We start from the raw sequence: 21,332 nt of genomic DNA, 5'->3' as shown, positions 1-21,332 counted from the left end.
TAGTGGTTTGCCACTTAAGCACCTGAATTACTGTTATTGTTATTGTTGTTAACTAATTCACTTTTTAATCTGGAGGGAAGGGGGTTGTTGGAGGGGTAGAGCCTCCCCGAAATCACTGTGTATGGGGGAGAAACTCACCCTGCACTGTTCTCACCATTTTTACTGTGTATATGGGGAGCTTGGTACAGTCTGCACTGGTGAGTGAAAATGTATGGTGGTCTGTAAAAGGTTAACGTCCTTTTTAGGGTGACTTTTCATGACCCAATAAAACCCTGATAATAATGAACAGGTTACTAACAATTAATCAATAACACTAACTCATCACCTTAGAATTAAACCCTTAATGATCCCAGATCAGACTTCTCCACACTAGACCTGAACCTGACCTCCTGCCCTGACTCCTCACCATGCTCTCAGCTCCTCCTGTAGTAGGAGTGTAGAGGACGTTGTACTGACGGACGTCCCCGTCGGCCGGGTCCCAGCGCACCCTCAGAGAGTTAATGGTGGGGTCGGTCACCTGGAGGTTCTTCACCGAACCCAGCGGCTCTGCACCAGACACGAAGCATCATGAGATAACGTGGTACAATCCTGGACCTTCACAGACCAGTAAAATAACAGACTGGACTTACTGGTTTTCCCGTTATCAGACTGGCGTTTGCCCTCCACGTCCAGATCATAAACGGGTAACAGCGTGACCTTGTACTCGGTGTTGGGGTTCAAATTACGCAGGACAGTGGTGGTGGTGCCTCCAGAAACTTGTTCCTGATAAAACAGAAAATTAATACATTAATTATTATATTATTAATAATAATAATAATAAAAAAAAATAATAATAATAATAAGGTAGCATAACAACAACCACAATAATAATAATAATAATAATAATAATAATAATAATAATAAAATTTATGTCAATAATTAAATAGTAAAATGTCAAAAAATAGTAAAAAAATAAAATAATAATAATAACATTTTTGTTAATAATAATAATAATAATGATAAAATTAATGTCAAAAATATTTATAATAATTTAGAAAATAGTAAAAAGAATAATAATAATAATAATAGTAATAATAATAATAATGAAATTAATGTTGATAATAATTATAATAATTTAGAAAATAGTAAAAATAGTAATAAAAAAAATAAAAAAATTAATATAAATAATATTAATAATAATAAAATGTATGTCTATAATAATTATTAATAATAATTATTACTAAATTATTGTCAATAACAATTATAAAAAAGAATAATAATTATGCTAATAATTTTTATATTAATGACAGTATTAAAAATAATAAAAATAATGTAAATAATAATAATAATAATAATAATAATAATAAAATTAATGTTGATAATAATAATAATAATAATAGCATTTATGTAAATAATAATAATAATAATAATAATAATAATAATATTAATAATAATACAATTAATTTTGATAATAATATTAATAAGAATTATTTTTATAATAATCATAATAAAATAATAATAGTAGTAATAATTATAATAAAAATAATAATAAAATGAATGTTGATATACTAGTAATAAAATAAGAAGAAAAAAAAAGAAAATGCTAATAATAATCAATTATTAACTAATTGTTGGACACACCTATTGTAAAACCAATTTAAAAATAATTAATTAAAAAACTATTTGATTAAAATAAAAATATAGCAAAATAAAAAAAATAGAATTAATTATTAATAAATATGATAAAATGTTATAGGGGCTGAAACAGTCAAGTAATTTGTCAGTGCGCTCTCAGTGCTGGTCCCAGGCCCAGATAAAATGGAGCATCGAGTATAAAATCTGTGCCATATCAGGTATGTGAAAAACCCTAAATATGGCAGCAGCTGAAATAATAATAATAATAATAAAACGAATTGGTTATCATGGTGTGATGATGTTTTACCATTTTCTCCTCAGTTCCTGGTTGTGGAACATAAAAGACCTTGTAGTTGCGCGGGTTTCCGTCTGCGTGCTCCCAGCGGACGGTCAGCGTGCTGGCAGTCGGGTCTGTCACCTTCAGATTACGGACTCCACCCAACGGCCCTGGTGAACAGATACGTGAAACGTGAATCTTTTGTTACACCTTGATGGGCACAAATTCCCACAGACATACCTCAGAGTCTTGTGAGAGGTCACTCTATTTTAATAGGGTTTGTTTTTTAAATAGGAACTTTTGAATGGCTTACTCGTCTTTCCACTCTCCGACAGGGACTTGCCCTCCATCTCGTGATAAACAGGAACCAGGGTGACGGTGTAGACCGTGTCGGGCTCCAGGTTCCTCAGAACAGTGGACGTGGTCAAACCCGAGACCTGCTCCTGTTACAGTGGGTACAGAGACAGCCAATCAGAGAAGAGGATTTTAATCCAGCACAAGCAACCCAAGTTTAATCCAAAAACTCCAAGATCCAGGATGTTCATTCTAAGCTTCTGGTTCAACTCAAGTGACCGGACATTGTTGATTATAAAGGAGCAGCACAGGCAGGAACCCGGCACAGATGGACGACATGAATACCATCCAGGGAGAAATAACTGAGTGACCCGACAACGGACTTACAGCAAAAATGATTTAGTGTCACAACAGAGAAAAAGATTTTATGAGTGATAATAAACGCTGATAATGTTAACACTGGTGTCAAAAAGTGAAGACATGAAGAGTGTAAGTGTTTCATCCATCCATCCATCCATCCATCCAACTATCCATCTGTCTATTTAACCGCCCAACCATCCATCCCTTTATTCATACATCTGTCCATCCAACCATCCACACATCCAACCACCTACCTATCTTTTTATCCATCTATTCATCAATCCACTTTACCATTTACTCATCTATCCAAACATCCATCTATTCATCCAATGGTCCATCCATCTATACAGTACATCCTGTTATCCATACATTCATTCATTCATCCAACCATCCATCCAACTGTCTATCTGTTTATCCATCTATTCATCAATCCATCCTTCCTTCTATCCATCCATTCATTCAATCGTTCATTCATCCAACCATCAATCTAACTGTTTATCATTCTATCCACTTTTCCATCCATCCATCCAATCTGTCCATCCATCCATTCATCCATCCAGTCTGTCCATCCATCCATCCATTCATCTATTCAACCATACATCTAACTGTTTATCCATCTATTAATCTATCCACTTTTCCATTCATTTATCCATCCATCCAATCGCCCATCCAACCATCCAATCCTCTATTTAGCCAACCATCCATCTATCTGTTTATCCATCTATTCATCAATCCATCCTTCCTTCTATCCATCCATTCATCCAATCGTTCATTCATCCAACCATCAATCTATTTGTTTATCATTCTATCCACTTTTCCATTCATTCATCTATTTATCCATCCATCCCATCTGTCCATCCATCCATCCATACATCTATTCAACCATCCAATCGTCCGTTCATCCAACCATCCAACTGTTTATCATTCTATTCATCAATCCACTTTTCCATTCATTCATCTATCCATCCATTTATCCATCGATCCAATCGCCCATCCAACCATCCAATCCTCTATTTATCCAACCATCCATCTATCTGTTTATCCATCTATTCATCAATCCACTTTTCCATCCATCCATCCATCCAACTAACCGTCTTTAACAAACCCTCCACTTACTGTATCTAACTATCCATCATTCCATTCAGTCTTTCATGTATCCATCCATCCATCCTACTATCTATTCATTCATTCATCTAACCATCTTTAAATAACCATTTACCTACTGTATCTAATCCCCATAGCTTCATTCATTCATTCATTTATCCACCCATCCATCAATTCATCCAACTATCCATCTAATTTTAAATGTGTTAAAAGCACTGCAGAGATCAGACTCTGGATCTCAGGGGGCATGATAGACCACTGCACCACCAGAACACCCTGTACATGACAGATACATTCCTGAACCTTGAACCTTTGTGTAACATCAAGTATTCCAGTTAAAAAGATTAAAGTACGAAACATTGTCCTTGGTGCTTCTTACCACTTCCTGTTCACCACCAGCTGCAGGAACGTAGATGACGATGTACTCTCTGACGGCGCCCTCAGCAGGCTCCCAGCGAACGTTCAGTGAGTTGATGGTGGGGTCAGTAACCTGCAGGTTCCTCACGCTGCCCAGAGGTTCTAAAATCAACACAAAAGTTCTTTCATCCACCATCCCCTCCAACTATCCATTTATCTATAAATACACAACAGATTTGCAGTAGAAGGTGCAGATTTGGGTAACACCAGTTACTTACTGGTCCTGCCCTTCTCAGAGAGCTGTGGTCCATCTCCCTCGGCGTACATGGGGACCACAGTGACCGTGTAGAGCGTGTCGGGCTGCAGGTTCTTCATCACTAATGAGGTGGTGCTTTCAGATACTTGTTCCTGTGAAGAGGAACCTTTATTGAGCTGCACTGACGAGGCCAAGAATAAAAAATAATAATAATCTGGCATCTGAGTGACCCCAGCATGCACCCTTCACTAAATAATCATCTCAGTTCCTCTCAGAACTCAGAGCTCTGCTGGTGGTTCCTGCCAGTTCCAGACAGCTCATTTCCATAACAAGCAAATCCAATTTAATAAAGAATAGGTTCTGGTGCTTTTCACAGTTGGTTTTTGAACCGTGCTGCTCTGAGCGTGTTACTCCAAAAAATACCTGCAGTTCCAGAGAAACGTCTCAGTGAGATTCTCATCTAACAGAGCAGAGATACCGTCCCAAAAAACCCTCAGAAATATCTTATATTATTATTATTACCGTTATTATTATTATAATATTATTATTATTATTATTATTATTATTATTACCGTTATTATTATAATTATTATTACCGTTATTATCATTATAATATTATTATTATTATTATTATTATTATTACATTATTATTATTATTATTATTACCGTTATTAATATTATTACTGTTATTATTATTATTACCGTTATTATTATTATTATATTATTATTATTATTATTACCGTTATTATTATAATTATTATTACCGTTATTATTATTATTATTATTATTATTATTATTATTATCCTTATTACCGTTATCATTACTGTTATTATTATTAATATTAGTAATATTATTATTTATTATTATTATTCATATTATTATTATTATTATTATTATTATTACTAATATTATTATTATTGTTGTAATTATTACTAATATTATTATTAACAATAATAGTATTATTTATTATTGTTTATTATATTATTATTATTAATTTATTTTTTATTACTTTTATTATTATTCATATTATTATAGCTGTTATTATTATTATTAATATTAATATTAATGCTATTATTATTATTATTATTATTTTGTGATTATTATTATTATCATTACTGTTACTATTATTATATTGCTCTTATATTGTTATTATTATTATTATTATTATTAATGTTATTATTATTATTATTATTATTATTGTTGTTGTTGTTGTTATTATTATTACTGATGATAAATTATGAATTTTTATTTCTATTTTTGTACCACACTGTTATTTGTGTGTTTTTTGCAAATATAAACGGTCAGATGTAATAAATAAATAAATAAAGTTGCTATCTAGTCATTCACGTAAGAGCAAGGTTTGAAGGTTTGAAGCTGGAATCGTACCATGAGCTCGATGCCACCGTTTGTGGGCACGTAGATGACTTTGTAGCCCTGAACGTTCCCGTCCGCCACGTCCCAGGCCGCCGTGAGAGTCGTGAACGTGGCGTCGGTAATACGGAGCCCCCTCACGCCGCTGAGAGGAACTGCGAGGTCAGAGCGAGGGGAATGATTAATTAATAAATGCATACATTTAATAAAAAATGAATTAATTACTTAATAAATGAATGAATCACTGAGACTCACGGGTCTTCCCGTTCTCAGACTGGCGGCGACCCTCTGTAGCTGGGTACACTGGCACCACTGATACGGTGTACAGAGTGTTGGGCTGAAGGTTCCTCAGAATGATGTTGTTTGTACCAACAGGAACTTGCTCCTGTATGGAATAAAAAAACACACACGGTTAATCTCACCGCCCGAAAATCTGACCTGGTACAGAACAGAACCCAAATCTGAGAGGGAGGAGGACCGTGAGAACCTCTACATGCAGGTTTCAGACCACAACAGGTATGTTTTATTGCTCTTACAAAGTTCAGAATGTCTTTATTTGAAACTCTTTCTGAAATCTCAGGTTTTCTAAATATGTCTAAATTATTTTTACACTCACAGATCTTTATAATCAACGTGTTACAGGTTCTGGTCCAGTTTGAGCTCCTAATATTGAATCGTTGATGACACATCCTTGGTTCCAATAAAAACTGGTGCAAATTAGTCAATGTATCCATCCATCCATTAATCCATCTAGTAATCCATTTATTCAACCATCTATCTATCTGTCTGTCCATCCATCAATCCATCCATCAATGTATTTATTCAACCATCCATCCATCGGTCCAACCATTTATTCAATCATGCGTCCATCCATCCATCAATCAATCCAATCTATCAATCCCATCCATCCATCCATCCATCCATCCATCCATCCATCCATCCATCCATCCATCTATCTATCTATCTATCTATCCAGTCATTTGTCTGTCTGTCTATCCATCCATCCATCCATCCATCTACCTATCTAACTATCCAGTCATTTGTCTGTCTGTCTATCCATCCATCCATCCATCCATCCATCTACCTATCTATCTATCCAGTCATTTGTCTGTCTGTCTATCCATCCATCTATCCATTCGCCCATCAATCAATCCACGCATCCATGAATTCATTAATCAGTCCATCCAATCATCCTTTCAACTGTTCATCATCTAACTACCCATCTATCCATCCATTCATCTATAAACCCAACAATCCATCCATTCATTCATTCATTAAACCGTCCGCCTGTCTGTCCATCCATCCATCCATCCATCAATCAATTCAATTTTTTCGAAAGGTTCTGAACACCTTTGTTTCTAGAATTAATAAATAATATTAATTAATATTAATAAAAAACCTCATTAGTTCCTTAAAAGGTTTCAGAGCTCTTAAATTAAAACTCTTTGGTCCTCAAGAGTTTCCAGAACCGTTTGATAACTATAATAGTTCCTGAAATGGTTCCTGGTAATATCTGAACATATAACTCATGAGGAGCTGTGGGTGCTGGAGCAGGTCTCACCATGTCCTCGGTGCCTCCGGCCGCAGGGACGTAGAAGATCTTGTAGTTGCGCACCGCCCCGTCTGCAGGTTCCCACCTGACGTTGAGGGAGGTCATGGTGGGGTCGGTGACTCTCAGGTTCTTCACTCCGCCCCGGGGTCCTGCAGCACACAAGCACGAGCTTCATCAAAGAGTCATTACCTTAAAACGGGGACGATATTAATGCGTCATTTCAGCGTGAATCTTTGGGATGAATTGGACTGTGGACTGGGAGTCTGGCCTTCTCGTCTAAACACCAGCGCCAGACTTTACCAGTGAGCACAATTTCCAACAAACACAAGCCAAAATATTATAGCAGGTGTGGTTTTGATGATGAGTGGGGACTGTTATTGTTGCAATAAGGGTTCATTATGATCTGTATTAAACTAGCTTACGATCAGGTGTCCACATATTTTTGGTAATATAATGCAGTGATGATAAAATAAAGAACATACGTGTCTTTCCGTTCTCCGACATCCTCTTGCCGTCGCCCTCGGCATACACGGGGTGCACAGTGACGGTGTACAGCGTGTCCGGCTGCAGGCCCCTCAGGATGGTGCTGGTACCCGAAACCTGCTCCTGTACGGTCAGACGGAAAGTACATCGGTCAGTCGGAGCTGAGTACAGTGTGATAAAGTATTTACACCCCAGTCAGATTCATTACTCAAAACAAGCTTTTATTGAAAGGCTACTGGAACGTTCACACCTGACGTAATTCCAGTCAGAAACCAGTAACTCCTACCAGTCCTACCATGGTTTCAGCTCCACCAGCTGTAGGAGCGTAGATGACTTTATATTCCTTTACTTTTCCCTCTGCTGGTTCCCAGCGCACATTCAGACTGGTCATGGTGGGATTCAGGACCTGCAGGTTCCTCACTCCACCCAGCGGTTCTGCAAAAACACAAATAGAGCACTGAGGTCAGGATATACTGAGCTTTTAACACCATAAGTACCATAAAGTCTGTTTTAGAATGAGTCTTTAGTCTATGTAAAAATAAGAATAAAAAATCAGGTGATGGGCTAGCGTGACAGAGCGCTGCGCCACACCACTGCTGAGATCCAGGTTAGAAACTCAACAGTGCTACCGGCCAGCCGGGTGTCTACACAGACATTGCGCCCAATGTTTCCTCATGGAATCGGACCTGCTGCAACACTGACCAGGATTAAGCGGTAAGTGAAAAAAAAAAAAATCTTACTTTTCAAATGAAATAACAAACTAAAATTAAACTAAAAAAAAATCTGTATTTAAATATTTAAATACAAAATGATACTTCTAGAACTAAAATCAGACCAAAAAATTATAATTAATTAATTTGTATATATTATAAATTAAATAAATATTATTTTAATCATTTTAAATATTTTGGATTATTTTACTTATTTATTAGATTTTAATTTCAAAATAAAATAACTAACTAAAAATAAAATAAAATAAAATAAAATAAAAAATGAATATTTAAGTATTTAAATAAATAAATAATTATTATTATAATTATTATAAATTATTATAATCAATAATTATATTGTTTTAATCATTTTAAATATTTTGGAATAATTTATTTATTTATTAAATTTTTAATTATAAAATAAAATAACTAAAACAAAAATAAAAATATAAATATTTGAATAAATAAATAAATAACCCTAGAGCTAAAATTATACATTTAAATAAAATTATTTATTTTAATTTAGATTATTTTAGATTATTTTATTTATTTATTAAAAAAAATAAAATAACTAACAAACTAAAATAAAAATAGTATTTAAATGAACAATTCTAAAGCTAAAATCAGATCAAAAAATGTATAATTAATTCATTTTTATATATTAATTATTAATATAAATTTAAATATAATTAATAATATACATTTATAATTATTATTTATAAATATTATTAATAATATAAATGTAATACATTAAATAAACATAGTTATTAGTAATTATTTTAATTATTTGAAATATTTTGGATTATTGTATTTTTTAATTAATGTAAAATAATTAACTGAAACAAAAATAATTAAAAAAAGATTATTTAAATATTTAAATAAATAAATAAATTATTCTACAACTAAAATCAAACCATGCATAATGAATTCATTTTTATACATAAAAATAATACAGTAAATATATGAAATTATTTTAATCATTTTAAATATTATGAATTATTTTATTTATTTATTATTTTTTAATTGAATAAACTCTATGGTGACGGTCCAGTACTGGTCTGCAGCCCAGTAATTGGATCTAATTGTTCAGAAAATGCACATAGGAAAGTTTCCTGAGAAGAGCGTACTTGTCTTTCCCTGGCCAGAAATGTCCTTGGCCTCTCCGCTGCGGTAGACTGCAGCCACGGTGATGGAGTAGGGCGTGTCAGGGGTCAGCTTCTGAAGAATAACGTTGTTCTTCTTACCCCCGACCTGGGTCTGTTCACAAGAGATATCAGCAGTCATGAGGTGAACAAATCAGCAATGTGTTTCATCAAAAAAAAAAAAAAAATAAAACCATTAGTGAATGCTTTAATGATGTTAAACTGTGCTGCTGAACGCTGAACCCAGTCCAACACGTCAGTCTGATTATTATTAATAGTAGCAGAACATGTCAGAGCAGTCTCATCGTCTCTCAGATCTTCTACAAGTCCTGACGTTTATTAATCCCACTCTTCTTGAACGATCTGAGGAACCCTGGTTAACATGCACACAGCCGAGCTACCGTTTCCTCAACCTTCTCCATCTGCTGAGATGTTCCATATCAAGGGGTTCCATATCAACACTGACCCCTCCAGTGTATCCAGCAAGGGTTCCACAACAATCCAAGAGGCCAGATGTGGTTCTTTAAATCAGTAATGCAGCTAATAACTAACAGGAGTCTAATTTCCATTCTCATCAAAATAAAAGCCTTTCTCTCCTTTTCCTCATAATTTGGTCCAATCCAATTCCCTAATTATAACAGAACCCCTGCCCGGATTATCTGGCCATCTGTTCACCTGCCAGCGACGGAGTCTCACAGAGAGCAGTACAGCGTACGTCACGCACTACTGTCTCTCATTATGCACAACTCGTCCATCCATCCACCCACCTCAGGCACACTCGATAGCACAGCTGAGATTTGATTATTATACAAACTGTTTTTACATTCATCCAAAAAGACTTACAATTTATGCTTAAGGGCCATGATCAGGGGCCCAACAGCAAGCTTCTCCCATTTTCTCCCAATTTAGCGTAGTCAATCTGTCTTCCACTGCTGGGGGATCCAGTCGAGGTGGGTATACTGTATTGCTGCTCACGCCTCGTCCAACCCATGCGCAGCCCTTAACGGAACCCTTTTCCACCCATGCGCTCTGCACAGGCGCCTCTCTATCTGCTAATCAGGGTTCTTACACAGCGTTTGAAGACCCCGCCCACATAGTCCAGTCATCCCTCCCTGCATGCACTGCCAATTATGCCCGCTAGATGGCGCCCAGCCGACCGGTGGCAACTCCGAGTTTCGAACAGAGGAGTTCAGAATCTCGGCGCTGGTGTGCTTGCGGAATATTCCAATGCGCCACCTGGGCGTCCGGACTGTATGAAGAAGGTTCAGTACTAGTCTGCAGCCCAGTAGTTAAATCAAAGTGTGTTTCGTGGACGTGCTCTACCATACTGATTGACCCTCACGAAGGCTAATTATCCTCGACAAGAAACTGAAAACCGCTGATCCATGAATTCTGTTTTCTAAATATTTTGGCAAGATTACACGTCACATGAACTCACCGCTCGTCTTAAATCTCTGGGTTTCTTTTGTTTACTTTAACTTAATGGTAATTTATTGCTGTTTTTATTCGATATGATGACAACAGTATTGTGATGATTAGCTAAACAAAAAACCCTCACTGTACAGTTTTTTCAAACATGAGGAAACACAGACCTCATCAAGGATTCGCTCTCATTCTTGACCGTGATCAAAACGGTCACCGCTGACCGCGTGTGTTTGGATAAGAACCTAAACCGAACTGACCGCTGAAGTAAATAAATGCAACGGCCACATGTGCTGACCTCCGTCAGGTCACCGGCGCTCTGACATCACCAGATTCACAAGATTTTCCCTCTCGAACCTTCAGCCAGACGTCCAGTTTCAGTAAAAGTGAGAATGACATCAGAATGAACTAAACTGCTTCAGCTAATCACAAAAATTCCACTTTCAGTCCCTTATTAACCAGCAGTGAAACGTTCTGGGTATAGCAACAAGCAACAATAACAACACGGCAACACACAACCTAACAATACACAACCCAACAATAACAACACAGCAACTCACAATCCAGCAATAAACAAACCCAACAATACACAATCAAGTAATACACAATCAAGCAACTTACAACATTGTAATACACAACCCAACGATACACAACCTAACAGTACACAACCCTAACAATTACAACACAGCAACTCACAATCCAGCTACTTACAACCCAACAATACACAACACAGCAATACAAAACCCATTAATATACAAACAAGTAATACACAATACAACGATACACAATACAGCAACTCACAACACCGTAATATACAACCCAGCAATACACAAACCAACAATACACAACCCAGTAATAACAAAACAGCAACTCACAATCCAGTAATACACAACCCAACAATACACAGTACAGCTATTTACAACACCGTAATACACAAGCAATAAAGCAATAAACAAACCAGCACCTCACAACCCAGTAATACAGGATCCAGCAAAACACAACCCAACAATACACAACCCACCAATACACAACCCAACAATACACAACCCAACAATACACAATACAGCTATTTACAACACCGTAATACACAAGCAATAAAGCAATAAACAAACCAGCACCTCACAACCCAGTAATAACAAAACAGCAACTCACAACCAAACCAGAATATTACACAATCCAGCAATTCAGAATTCAGTAATACACAATTCAGTAATACACAACCCCGCAGTACTGAATATGTTCTTACAGAATCCCGTCAGTCAGGTCGACCAGTGAGGCGGTCACTAAACACAATGACATCACCTAAATACTGACCTAATGATGTGAGAAAATACAAACTGTTATTTCTTTTTCATTGTTAACATAATAGCTAAATAATAAACAATGAGCCAGTAAGGCGCTCACCAGCTGTTTTAAAGCTGCACTGGGAAAATGTTTATGTATAAGGGGGGGTTTATGTATGATGTTATTTAACCCATAGTTCGTTTTTAAGTCCTGGCCTGGCTATTTATCTGTTTCTGAGTTAGAAAACACTCACTGAGCCTCTAAGCATCACATAAATCCTGTAGAAATCATTTTAAACGGGAGTAAATCTAAAATACATGAATGCATTTATTATAGTATATTTTGGGGGACAGTGGTAGCCTACTGGGTAGAGCTTTAGGCATTCTGATAACTGGACCAGTACCTTAACCACTAGGCTACAGCTGCCCTAAATAGAGCGACCTCTATGTGTGATCTTAACAGCTAGAACAACAGCCGCTCTTTGATAAGGTTTCTCACAAGACTTTTAACTACGTCTGTGTATGGGAATTTGTGCCCATTTTGTATGGCTGGGCACTGCCTCAGTCTCAGTTGGTGTTCCAGTTCATTCCAGAGGGCTCTGTGCAGGACACTAGAGTGTCCTGGTGTTTAAACTGAGCTTTTCTTCATTTCTTTATAGGAAAGGACCTTCCCTAACTGTTGCTGCAAAGCTGGAAGCATATAACTTCCTTTATACGATCGATTTATTACACCTGTCTTGTTTATTCCTGACCTCTGTGTCGTTCTGGGTTGTGAAATATTATTAAATATTTATAATCGCTCTCTGAACTATGTATCGTATAAGTGAAGACGTACGAAGCAGCCGGATGAACGTGTGTTAGCCATTTCTTTCCAATTTCTGATCTAACCGCGGCCTCGGGAGAACACGAGTGCTCTCCTGCCAGCTGTTATGAACAACTGCAGCGCGGTAAACAAAATAATAAGCGCCAAAAGCGTCGCTCGGTGGATCCTGTACAGTTAACAATCCTCCGAAAATTACCGTAATCACACTGCTGCTACTCTTTTACTTCGACAGAGATGGGTTCGCGTTCCAGAGGTTCTTGGGGGTTGCAGAAAAAAACAGAGGGTTTGTTTTATTGCCAAATTTTAGGGGGAGTTCCTACCGTAATTGATACCATGAGGGCAAAACGGCTCGGGTAAACGTGATTTATGGCAGCGAAGTGGAAAAGTTGTGAGACGAAATGGAGTCGAGGAGCATTCACACTGTATAAAACATGAGACATGCTCAGAAACATCTGGGTGATCAGGTACAAACCATCAGATCTCTTTATGGGATTCAAAATCCAGATGTGCGCCTGTTTTTTTATCAATAGTCTGTCTTGTATTGATTCCGCCAGCAGAACTCGAGGAACGCTTTGGTTCCAGGAACGCTATTGTTCCTACAGCTACTTCCTCTACAATATTCCTTTCAATTTAGTCGTATCCAATTCCCTGATCATATTTCACCTCCACTCCTGACCGAGGAGGGCCGTAATCTATCTATCTAACACAAAATCCCTCCATCACGTGCGCGGTACCGACCGCTTGATTTCATCTGCATGATTCGGGTTGACATGGAGATCCGTATCGCGCACGGAGAGTCGCGCACCGATCTCCATTATCCATTGTCCAGGTCATGAGGAATCCCTACGGTCCTCCCGCTCACGAACAAGCCAATACTTGGCGCTGATAGGCTATTGCGCTTTCGCCAACCAAGAGACAGACTTCTTCACTAACTAGTTAAATAGAACTAACCTAGTATTTAGTAATATAAACGTCTGGATAAGAGACTTACCGACATGGCTTTTCCACCGGCCAGTGGCTGGAAGTCGATCTTGTAGCTCTGGACCGGGCCCGGGGCGTGGTCCCACTTCACGGTCAGCGTGGCGGTGGTGGCATTGTACACCTGCAAGTTCTGAGGAGGTCCGGTGGTCACTGGCGGGATATAGACGATCAAATCAGCCACGGTTGTACTGCGGGTGTAGCGGTTACTCCTACGTTACCCTACATTTACACCGGCAGCAGTATGGCTCAACAGGATGCAGGAACTGGGCACGTGCCATGGATAACATAATCATTCAGTTTGAGTCCCACTTTTCCCTGCTCCCCTCTTTGGATGCCCACTTTGCTCTGGCACGCTGTTCCGCCCGCTGCTGACTGCCAGTGTAAATGCAGGGTCAGCCCGGAGACTGCCGTTTCCCTGAGGATGAACATAGAAGCAAATGAGTGATGATGACGAAGCCATGTTTCACACGGTGGGCACTGCACAGCCGGGCAGGTTATCGATGCACATGCACATAAAGAGATGCCAGCCGGCGCCCAAAGCTAAACACGATGGAGAGGAATGACTGATGACATGATGGGTGGTAAAATGACGCATGACAGGTGACACAGATGACGGGTGGAGGATGGATGGTGGTTCTGGTGGATGGGCTGCTGCAGCGACACACATGCAGCGCTACATAAAACTGGCATGGTAACACTGGCATGATCATAATAAACGTGTCACAGCAGCTGTCGTACGCCGCACTACTGGGTCTCTGTTTCCTTGATTCTAGTTTGACTGACTAAGACTAAGAGTCACGATCTTTATGTCTACACTATATGACCAAAAGTATCTGGACACTCCTCATAATAACTGAGTTCAGGTGTTTTAGCCACACCCATCACTAAAAGTATTTAATATCAATTATAATAAAATATGCTTCCAAAGATGCTTTCCAGGTCTAGCATGGCTGTATTCTTATAATAACAATAATAATATTCATATAATAATAATATAATAATGTAAATATTATACCAGTAATAGAAATAAAATAATAATAATAATAATAATATTAGTAATAATAAAAATTATAAATAATTATTATAATACTTAATAACAATAATATAATTTTAATAATTATAAAAATCATAATACTAATAATAGTAATATAATAATGACAATAATAATATTAATAATAATAATAATAATAATAATAATAATAATGATTATCAAAATAGTAATAATAATAGTAGTAATAATTATAATTATAATAATAATAATATTAATACTAATAATTAAAAAAATTATAATAATAAAAATAGTAATAATAATAATTATTATTATTATTATAAAAAATAGTAATAATAATAATAATTATTATAAAAACAATAATAATAATAATTATTATTATTATAGTAATAATAATCATAGTAATAATATTAATAATAGAAATGATAAAATAATAGTGTAAATAATAATAGTAATAATAATAATAATAATAATAATAATAGTAATAATAATAGTAATTATAATAATAATAATAGTAATAATAATAGTAATTATAATGATAATAATAGTAATAATAATAATAATAATAATTGAGCTAATAATAAGAACTCCAGAGGCTGTCGCTGTCCCAGTACAATTAAGACAATCATCATAAACTCAGAGTGGCGTATGAAATCTGCTATGACAAGTTAATGTCACTGTAATTAAGTAAAGTGTTACCAACTTTCTCATTTTTAATGTGTAGTGGCATTAAAGTACCCCTGATCAGGTCATTTTACTTAATATAATAATGATTTACAAAAATACTATATCAGAGCAACAACAATATACTGAATCCTGGCATTTCTGGACTACACAGGGAAATATTTATCCAGCCAGGGAGGAGGATTTTATGTAGAACTTGAGTAGAAATGGTGGTTTTGAGATCAGAGGTACTCTAACACCAGCGTTTGCTGCACCATTATAGCTGTAATGATGGTGATAATGGTAATAATGGTGATAATGGTAATGATAGTGATAATGGTAATGATAGTGATAATGGTGATAATGGTAATGATAGTGATAAAATTCCTTCTTGTGTAAAACATACCGGGTGAAACCGTCCTTGATACTAGAAGAGATGTTCAGAAAACAACGTTATTTCAGTTGATTTTATTTGGAAGAGGTTTTGAAGGTGAGGTGTGTTAGGCTTGTGCGATATATCGATTCGACCGGTAGATGGGCCGACTGTGATGGACTTAGGACAATTTCCAGTAGCTCAAACTGGCCGGGAGAACATGCAAACTCCACATAGAAAGGACCCTGGTCACTCAGTCGAGGATTCGAAGGAGTCGCTGAGGTCTGAACCGATATCGCACAGGTCTAGCGTGTGTGTATATATTTCGGTCCATGTCTGTGGGAATTGAGCTCACGTGTGCGTTCGCTGCCCATCAGGTCCTCGCTCTCCGATTCGTCGGGGTAGATGGCGGTGACGGTGACGTCGTACGGGGTGTCCGGGTCCAGGTCGCTCAGGACGTGAGAGGTTTCGTCGTTGTTCAGGATCGCCTTCAGAGAGACACACAGATCAGATCTCAATCAGAAGGTTGCTGGCTCAAGTCTCATCACCAACAAGTTGCATTTGAGTAAAATGTACAGGTGGCTGTAGAAGTGGTGGAGGAAGCATGTGCTAACCAGCAGCCAGCCTTCGCCAGCATGCGTATCATGTTACTAAACCAACTGAGAGGGCACGGGGCACGTCTAAGCCCCCATACTAAACCCTAAATCCAAGAATAGCCGTGACACGCTAGGTTGTACCGTAGGTTTTCCACATTTCTGTCCACTCTGATACCCTGAACGTTCATTTTGCAGCTACTTGCGTGAACCTACGTTTTGATACTCGCTGTCGACTTTCTTCTTCCATCCGATGCGGTAGAGGGCGACGTCGGGCGCTCCGTGCTCCCACGTGGCCCTGAACGAGGTCTGCGTCACCTCAGAGAACCTCAGGTTCTTCGGGGCTGGAACGACATCTGTAAGTGTGGACAGAGAACACGGAGACACCAGTCAGAGAAGGATCAGCCAGCCTACGTGTTCTCAGACTGCACCACTACCATACTGGGAAGATACTGGGACCTGTGATCTGGCTGTTGATCATGGTGTTCCCGGGACCCTCGGCATAAACAGGAGTCACAGCCAGATCGTACTCGGTCTGAGAACGCAGGTTCTTCAAAACCAGTGTGGTGACATCACCGCCCACTTCATCCTGCACATTAAACACCGACATGGATTAAAGAATAAATATCAAAGTAACATGAAGCATTTATTCAGTTAGAAAAAGATGATGAAAAAGAGACAAACAACAGAATAAAACATATAAGAATGCAATAGAATACTATAGAGATGAATAGAACAGAATAGAATAGAAGAAAATACAGATTAGCAGATCTAACAGATTAGAATAGTGTACAGCAAAGTAGAATAGAATAAAGAAGAATAATTGAATAGAGAAAAGTAGAATAGAATAGAATAGAATAGAGTAGAATAGAATAGAATAGAATAGAATAGAATAGAATGAGACAGGATATAATAACAATAAAATAGATCAAATGCAAAATAAAATATGAACAGAATAGAGAATAAATAAAATAGAAAAATAACAGAATAGAATACAATATAATTGAATAGAATTAAGATAAAATAAAATAAAGTAGAACCAAGTATAATTGAGTAGAATAGAAGGTAAAAATCTAATAGAGTAGAATAGTGTACAGTAGAGTTCAATAGAATGGTGAAGCATAAATGAATAAAATAGAATGCAGTAGAACAGAATACAATAGAATACAGTAGAATAGAATACAATAGAAATGAAAAGAATAAAATCAAACGGATTAGAATAGTGTAGAGTAGAATACACTGGAAAAGAATAATTGAATAGAGTAAAGTAGAATTGAGAATAACAAAATAGAATAGAATAGAACAAAATTAAATAGAGTAGAAAGGAATAGAATAGAATAAAGAAAAATCTAATAGAGTAGAAAAGTGTACAGTAGAGTTGAATAGAATGGTAAAGAATAACTAAATAGAGTAGAATTAAGAAGAATATAAAAGAATACAGTAGAATAGAATACAATAGAATTGAGAAGAATAAAATAGAGTAAAATCAAACGGATTAGAATAGTGTACAGTAGAATAGACTGGAAAAGAATAATTGAATAGAGTAGAGTAGAATTGAGAAGAACAGAATAGAATAGAATAGAGGAAAATCAAATAGAGTAGAATGAAATGGAGAAGAATAATTGAATAGAGTGAAGTATAACTAAGAAGAATATAATATAATAGAATGGAATAGAATAGAATAGAATAGAGAAAAATCAAATAAAGTAAAATAGTGTACAGTAGAACAGAATAGCATAGAATAGAATAAAATATAATACAGTAGAATAGAATGGAGAAGAATAATTGAATAGAGAGAAGTAGAATTGAGAAGAATAGAATAGAGTAGAATATAGAAGAATAGAGTAGAGAAAACTGAATAAAGTAGAATACAATGGATAAAAATAATTGAATAAAGAAGAATTAGGAGGAATGGAATAGAAATTAAATGGAGTAGAATAGTGTACAGTAGAGTAGAGAAGAATGGAGAAAAATACAGTAGAATACAGTAGAATTGAATAAAATAGAATATAATACAGAAACATCAAATAGAGTAGAATGGAATGGAGAAAAATAATAGAATAGAGTGGAGTATAATTGAGAAGAATAGAATAGAGTAGAATAGAATACAGTAGAATTGAGAAGAATAGAATAGAATAGAATAGAATAGAACAGTGGTGTCCCAGTACTTTTGTCCATGTGCTATAGCAGTAATCATGAATAGTAGATTAGATCCTCGTACCTCCAGCACCTCTCCCCCCTCGGGTTTGTAGGTGACGATGTACTTGTCCACCCTCCCCGGCGCCGCGTCCCAGTTCAGGCGCATGGAGCTGTGAGTGACCTCACTGACCTTCAGCTTACCGGAGGGAGGCAGGGGGACTGAAACACATGTCCAGTCATTTTAAGCACCAACAGACAGAAATGCTGAGCTTACTAAATAAAAGTGAAAAGTAAAAGCGCTGGACGTACGTGTGACCCCGCGGTCAGTGAGGGGCTGACTGGCCATGTCGCCGTGCAGAGCCAACACAGACACCGAGTATTCCGTGTTGGGCAGCAGCTGCTGCAGCTGGACGTCGTTCACGTCGGCCCCGAATCGCATCTGCGGGGAGGAGAAAGAGCGAAGGTTAGGAAAAAAAACCCAGTGAGCCGCCCTGCTGACCACTGCTGACCTGACCCACGCCCTGGCTTCTGGAACTGAGGACTACGACTCAAGGCCTCGTAAAGTGACCACACAAAGGCTGAGCGCATGTCCGGGCGGGGTCCGACTCTCACCTCTTTTTCCGCCGTTGGCACGGTGGCGTTGAGCGGGCTGTAGAGAAGCATGTAGCCGCTGGCGCCCGGTGCCAACTCCCATCTCACCCGCATGGTGGTCGTAGCCTCGTCGTAGACGGTCATGCTCTTCACGGACGGCAGGGGCACTGCAGGGGCAAAAAAGGAAGTGTGGGTGATACAGCCTGTAAGGAATGGTGTAGGTTAAGGAGGATTCAGACTCGTGGGTTTGAATCTCAGCAGAGCATCCACACGAGAATGATTGGACAGGCTTGATACGGGGTCCAGAGCCACACGGAGCATAGCGTGTCTCTCCGTACGCGATACGGCTCTGTGTGGGAACCCAAACGACGTGTCGGAAGGGCCGTGCGGTGATCCGACTTTCCTTGATCAGATCGGGGGTTGCGCAATTGGCCGTGGGAATTGGAAATGACTAGGATGAGAGATGGGGCGGGGAGGGCGAGGGATCCGATTAATTGACTGATTAAATTCTTGATTACAAAAAATTGCTGTTTAGGTACTTCGGTGACCCACGTTACGAGTCGTGTCCTTCTGCGCTGCCGTTTTTGGCCTGCAGAGGGGGCACGGAGGCACGCATGATTGATAAGTCAGTCTCTATTAATGGACAATCATCTGCGCCTTGCGAGCATTAATGCTCTTCAGGTGGACGTTCTTCTATAAGTACTGGGCAGTTCAGTTCGTTCCGGACAGAGACGGGGGATGACGGAGATCGGTGCGTGACTCTCCGTGCGCTATACGGATCTCCATACGAACCAGCTCGGGATCGGGAGTAGAGGCCCGAGTAATTGGATATGACTAAATAGGGAGAAAATGCGGGGGTGGGGTAAACACTGGCGTACTCACGCGTGGTCTCGGTGCCCTTGAGGGGTTCGCTGCTCTCGTCGCCGATGACGGAGAAGACGTTGACGACGTACTCCGTCATGGGGGTCAGTTCCTTCAGGACCAGCGTGTTCTCCTCGCCGTCCACGTACAGCTGCACACAGGTTCATCGCATCACAACTGTTCAGGCTTTATTAATGACCAGTGACCTTCTGGGCTTCTGTCAGAAACGTGCAGAAGGTGGGTTGGCTGCTCTAACAGTTTGGGGAAGGTCCTTTCCAGTCCGGAGCTCACACTAGGATAAGAGTAGTTGGTGCAAGGTTGATTATCTTTTTACAAACACATCACTTTGTGCTTGTAAACCCAAAACCACCCTCCGCACTACTGTATCTGTATGTATCATATTCACTTACTACCCAATCCTGGTCAGGGTCATGGTGAGTCCAGAGCCTATCCCAGAAACAGCTGGAGCAAGATGGTTCTGCCCTTCTCCTGCTCTGTATCACCCACATACATTCATTTTTACTCTCATTCATCTTTAGTAACTTTATCATGATCAGGGCCGTCGTGGGTCCAGAGCCTAATTTTGGGACACCAGTTGCAACGTGGGAACACATTTTGGACAGGTGCCAACTAATTGCTGGAGCTTCGTGTCCTAAAATCACTTGATCAGGGTCACGGTGGGTGTGGAACCTGTCCTGAACCGAAAACACTCGAAAAGTCTCACCGTTTTGGTCTCGCCTCCCGCCGCTGGGACGTACTCGATGCGGAACCTCTCCACCGGCTCATCGGGGGGAATCCAGGTGACACGGAAGGAGTAGTAGGTGACCTCGGACGTCTCCAGGTCTGTGGGCGTCCCGGGACCCTTGGCTGGACCGCGAACGACGGAAAAAAAGCAAAACACACGAGTTACGAATCAATACGAGGAGTATCGGCCTCTGCTAATGTAGCTAGGTGGGCTGTATATCAGCGGGTCTGTTCGGAGATCTACCGCAACCCTTTACCGCATGCTAAATCACTTCTATTCACTGGGGAGTATCTGAGCCCGAGCGCTGAGCCTGAGCCTCCAGCTAAGAG

The 21,332-nt window shown here is 38.5% G+C and overlaps 1 protein-coding gene across 1 annotated transcript in view; it reads right to left on the bottom strand.

The window, feature by feature from the left end:
- col12a1b (collagen, type XII, alpha 1b) overlaps nucleotides 1-21,332 on the bottom strand; it is a 119,966-nt gene that overhangs the window by 40,181 nt on the left and 58,453 nt on the right. The window contains exons 21-42 of the mRNA XM_063001716.1: nucleotides 20,983-21,125; nucleotides 20,280-20,409; nucleotides 19,419-19,564; nucleotides 19,116-19,245; nucleotides 18,889-19,025; nucleotides 17,127-17,256; nucleotides 16,884-17,023; nucleotides 16,430-16,562; nucleotides 16,108-16,128; nucleotides 14,040-14,179; nucleotides 9,506-9,635; nucleotides 7,964-8,103; nucleotides 7,668-7,791; nucleotides 7,195-7,334; nucleotides 5,889-6,018; nucleotides 5,649-5,788; nucleotides 4,285-4,414; nucleotides 4,029-4,168; nucleotides 2,205-2,334; nucleotides 1,922-2,061; nucleotides 630-762; nucleotides 407-546 (exon numbers count right to left, since the gene is read on the bottom strand). Coding sequence (XP_062857786.1) covers nucleotides 407-546; nucleotides 630-762; nucleotides 1,922-2,061; nucleotides 2,205-2,334; nucleotides 4,029-4,168; nucleotides 4,285-4,414; nucleotides 5,649-5,788; nucleotides 5,889-6,018; nucleotides 7,195-7,334; nucleotides 7,668-7,791; nucleotides 7,964-8,103; nucleotides 9,506-9,635; nucleotides 14,040-14,179; nucleotides 16,108-16,128; nucleotides 16,430-16,562; nucleotides 16,884-17,023; nucleotides 17,127-17,256; nucleotides 18,889-19,025; nucleotides 19,116-19,245; nucleotides 19,419-19,564; nucleotides 20,280-20,409; nucleotides 20,983-21,125 — 2,867 coding nt within the window. The remainder of the gene's footprint in view (nucleotides 1-406; nucleotides 547-629; nucleotides 763-1,921; nucleotides 2,062-2,204; nucleotides 2,335-4,028; nucleotides 4,169-4,284; nucleotides 4,415-5,648; nucleotides 5,789-5,888; nucleotides 6,019-7,194; nucleotides 7,335-7,667; nucleotides 7,792-7,963; nucleotides 8,104-9,505; nucleotides 9,636-14,039; nucleotides 14,180-16,107; nucleotides 16,129-16,429; nucleotides 16,563-16,883; nucleotides 17,024-17,126; nucleotides 17,257-18,888; nucleotides 19,026-19,115; nucleotides 19,246-19,418; nucleotides 19,565-20,279; nucleotides 20,410-20,982; nucleotides 21,126-21,332) is intronic.

The sequence above is a fragment of the Trichomycterus rosablanca genome, chromosome 9, assembly GCF_030014385.1.
Source record: "Trichomycterus rosablanca isolate fTriRos1 chromosome 9, fTriRos1.hap1, whole genome shotgun sequence".
In the NCBI taxonomy this organism is placed as follows: Eukaryota; Metazoa; Chordata; class Actinopteri; order Siluriformes; family Trichomycteridae; genus Trichomycterus; species Trichomycterus rosablanca.
This window is presented reverse-complemented; position numbering and strand designations above follow the sequence as displayed.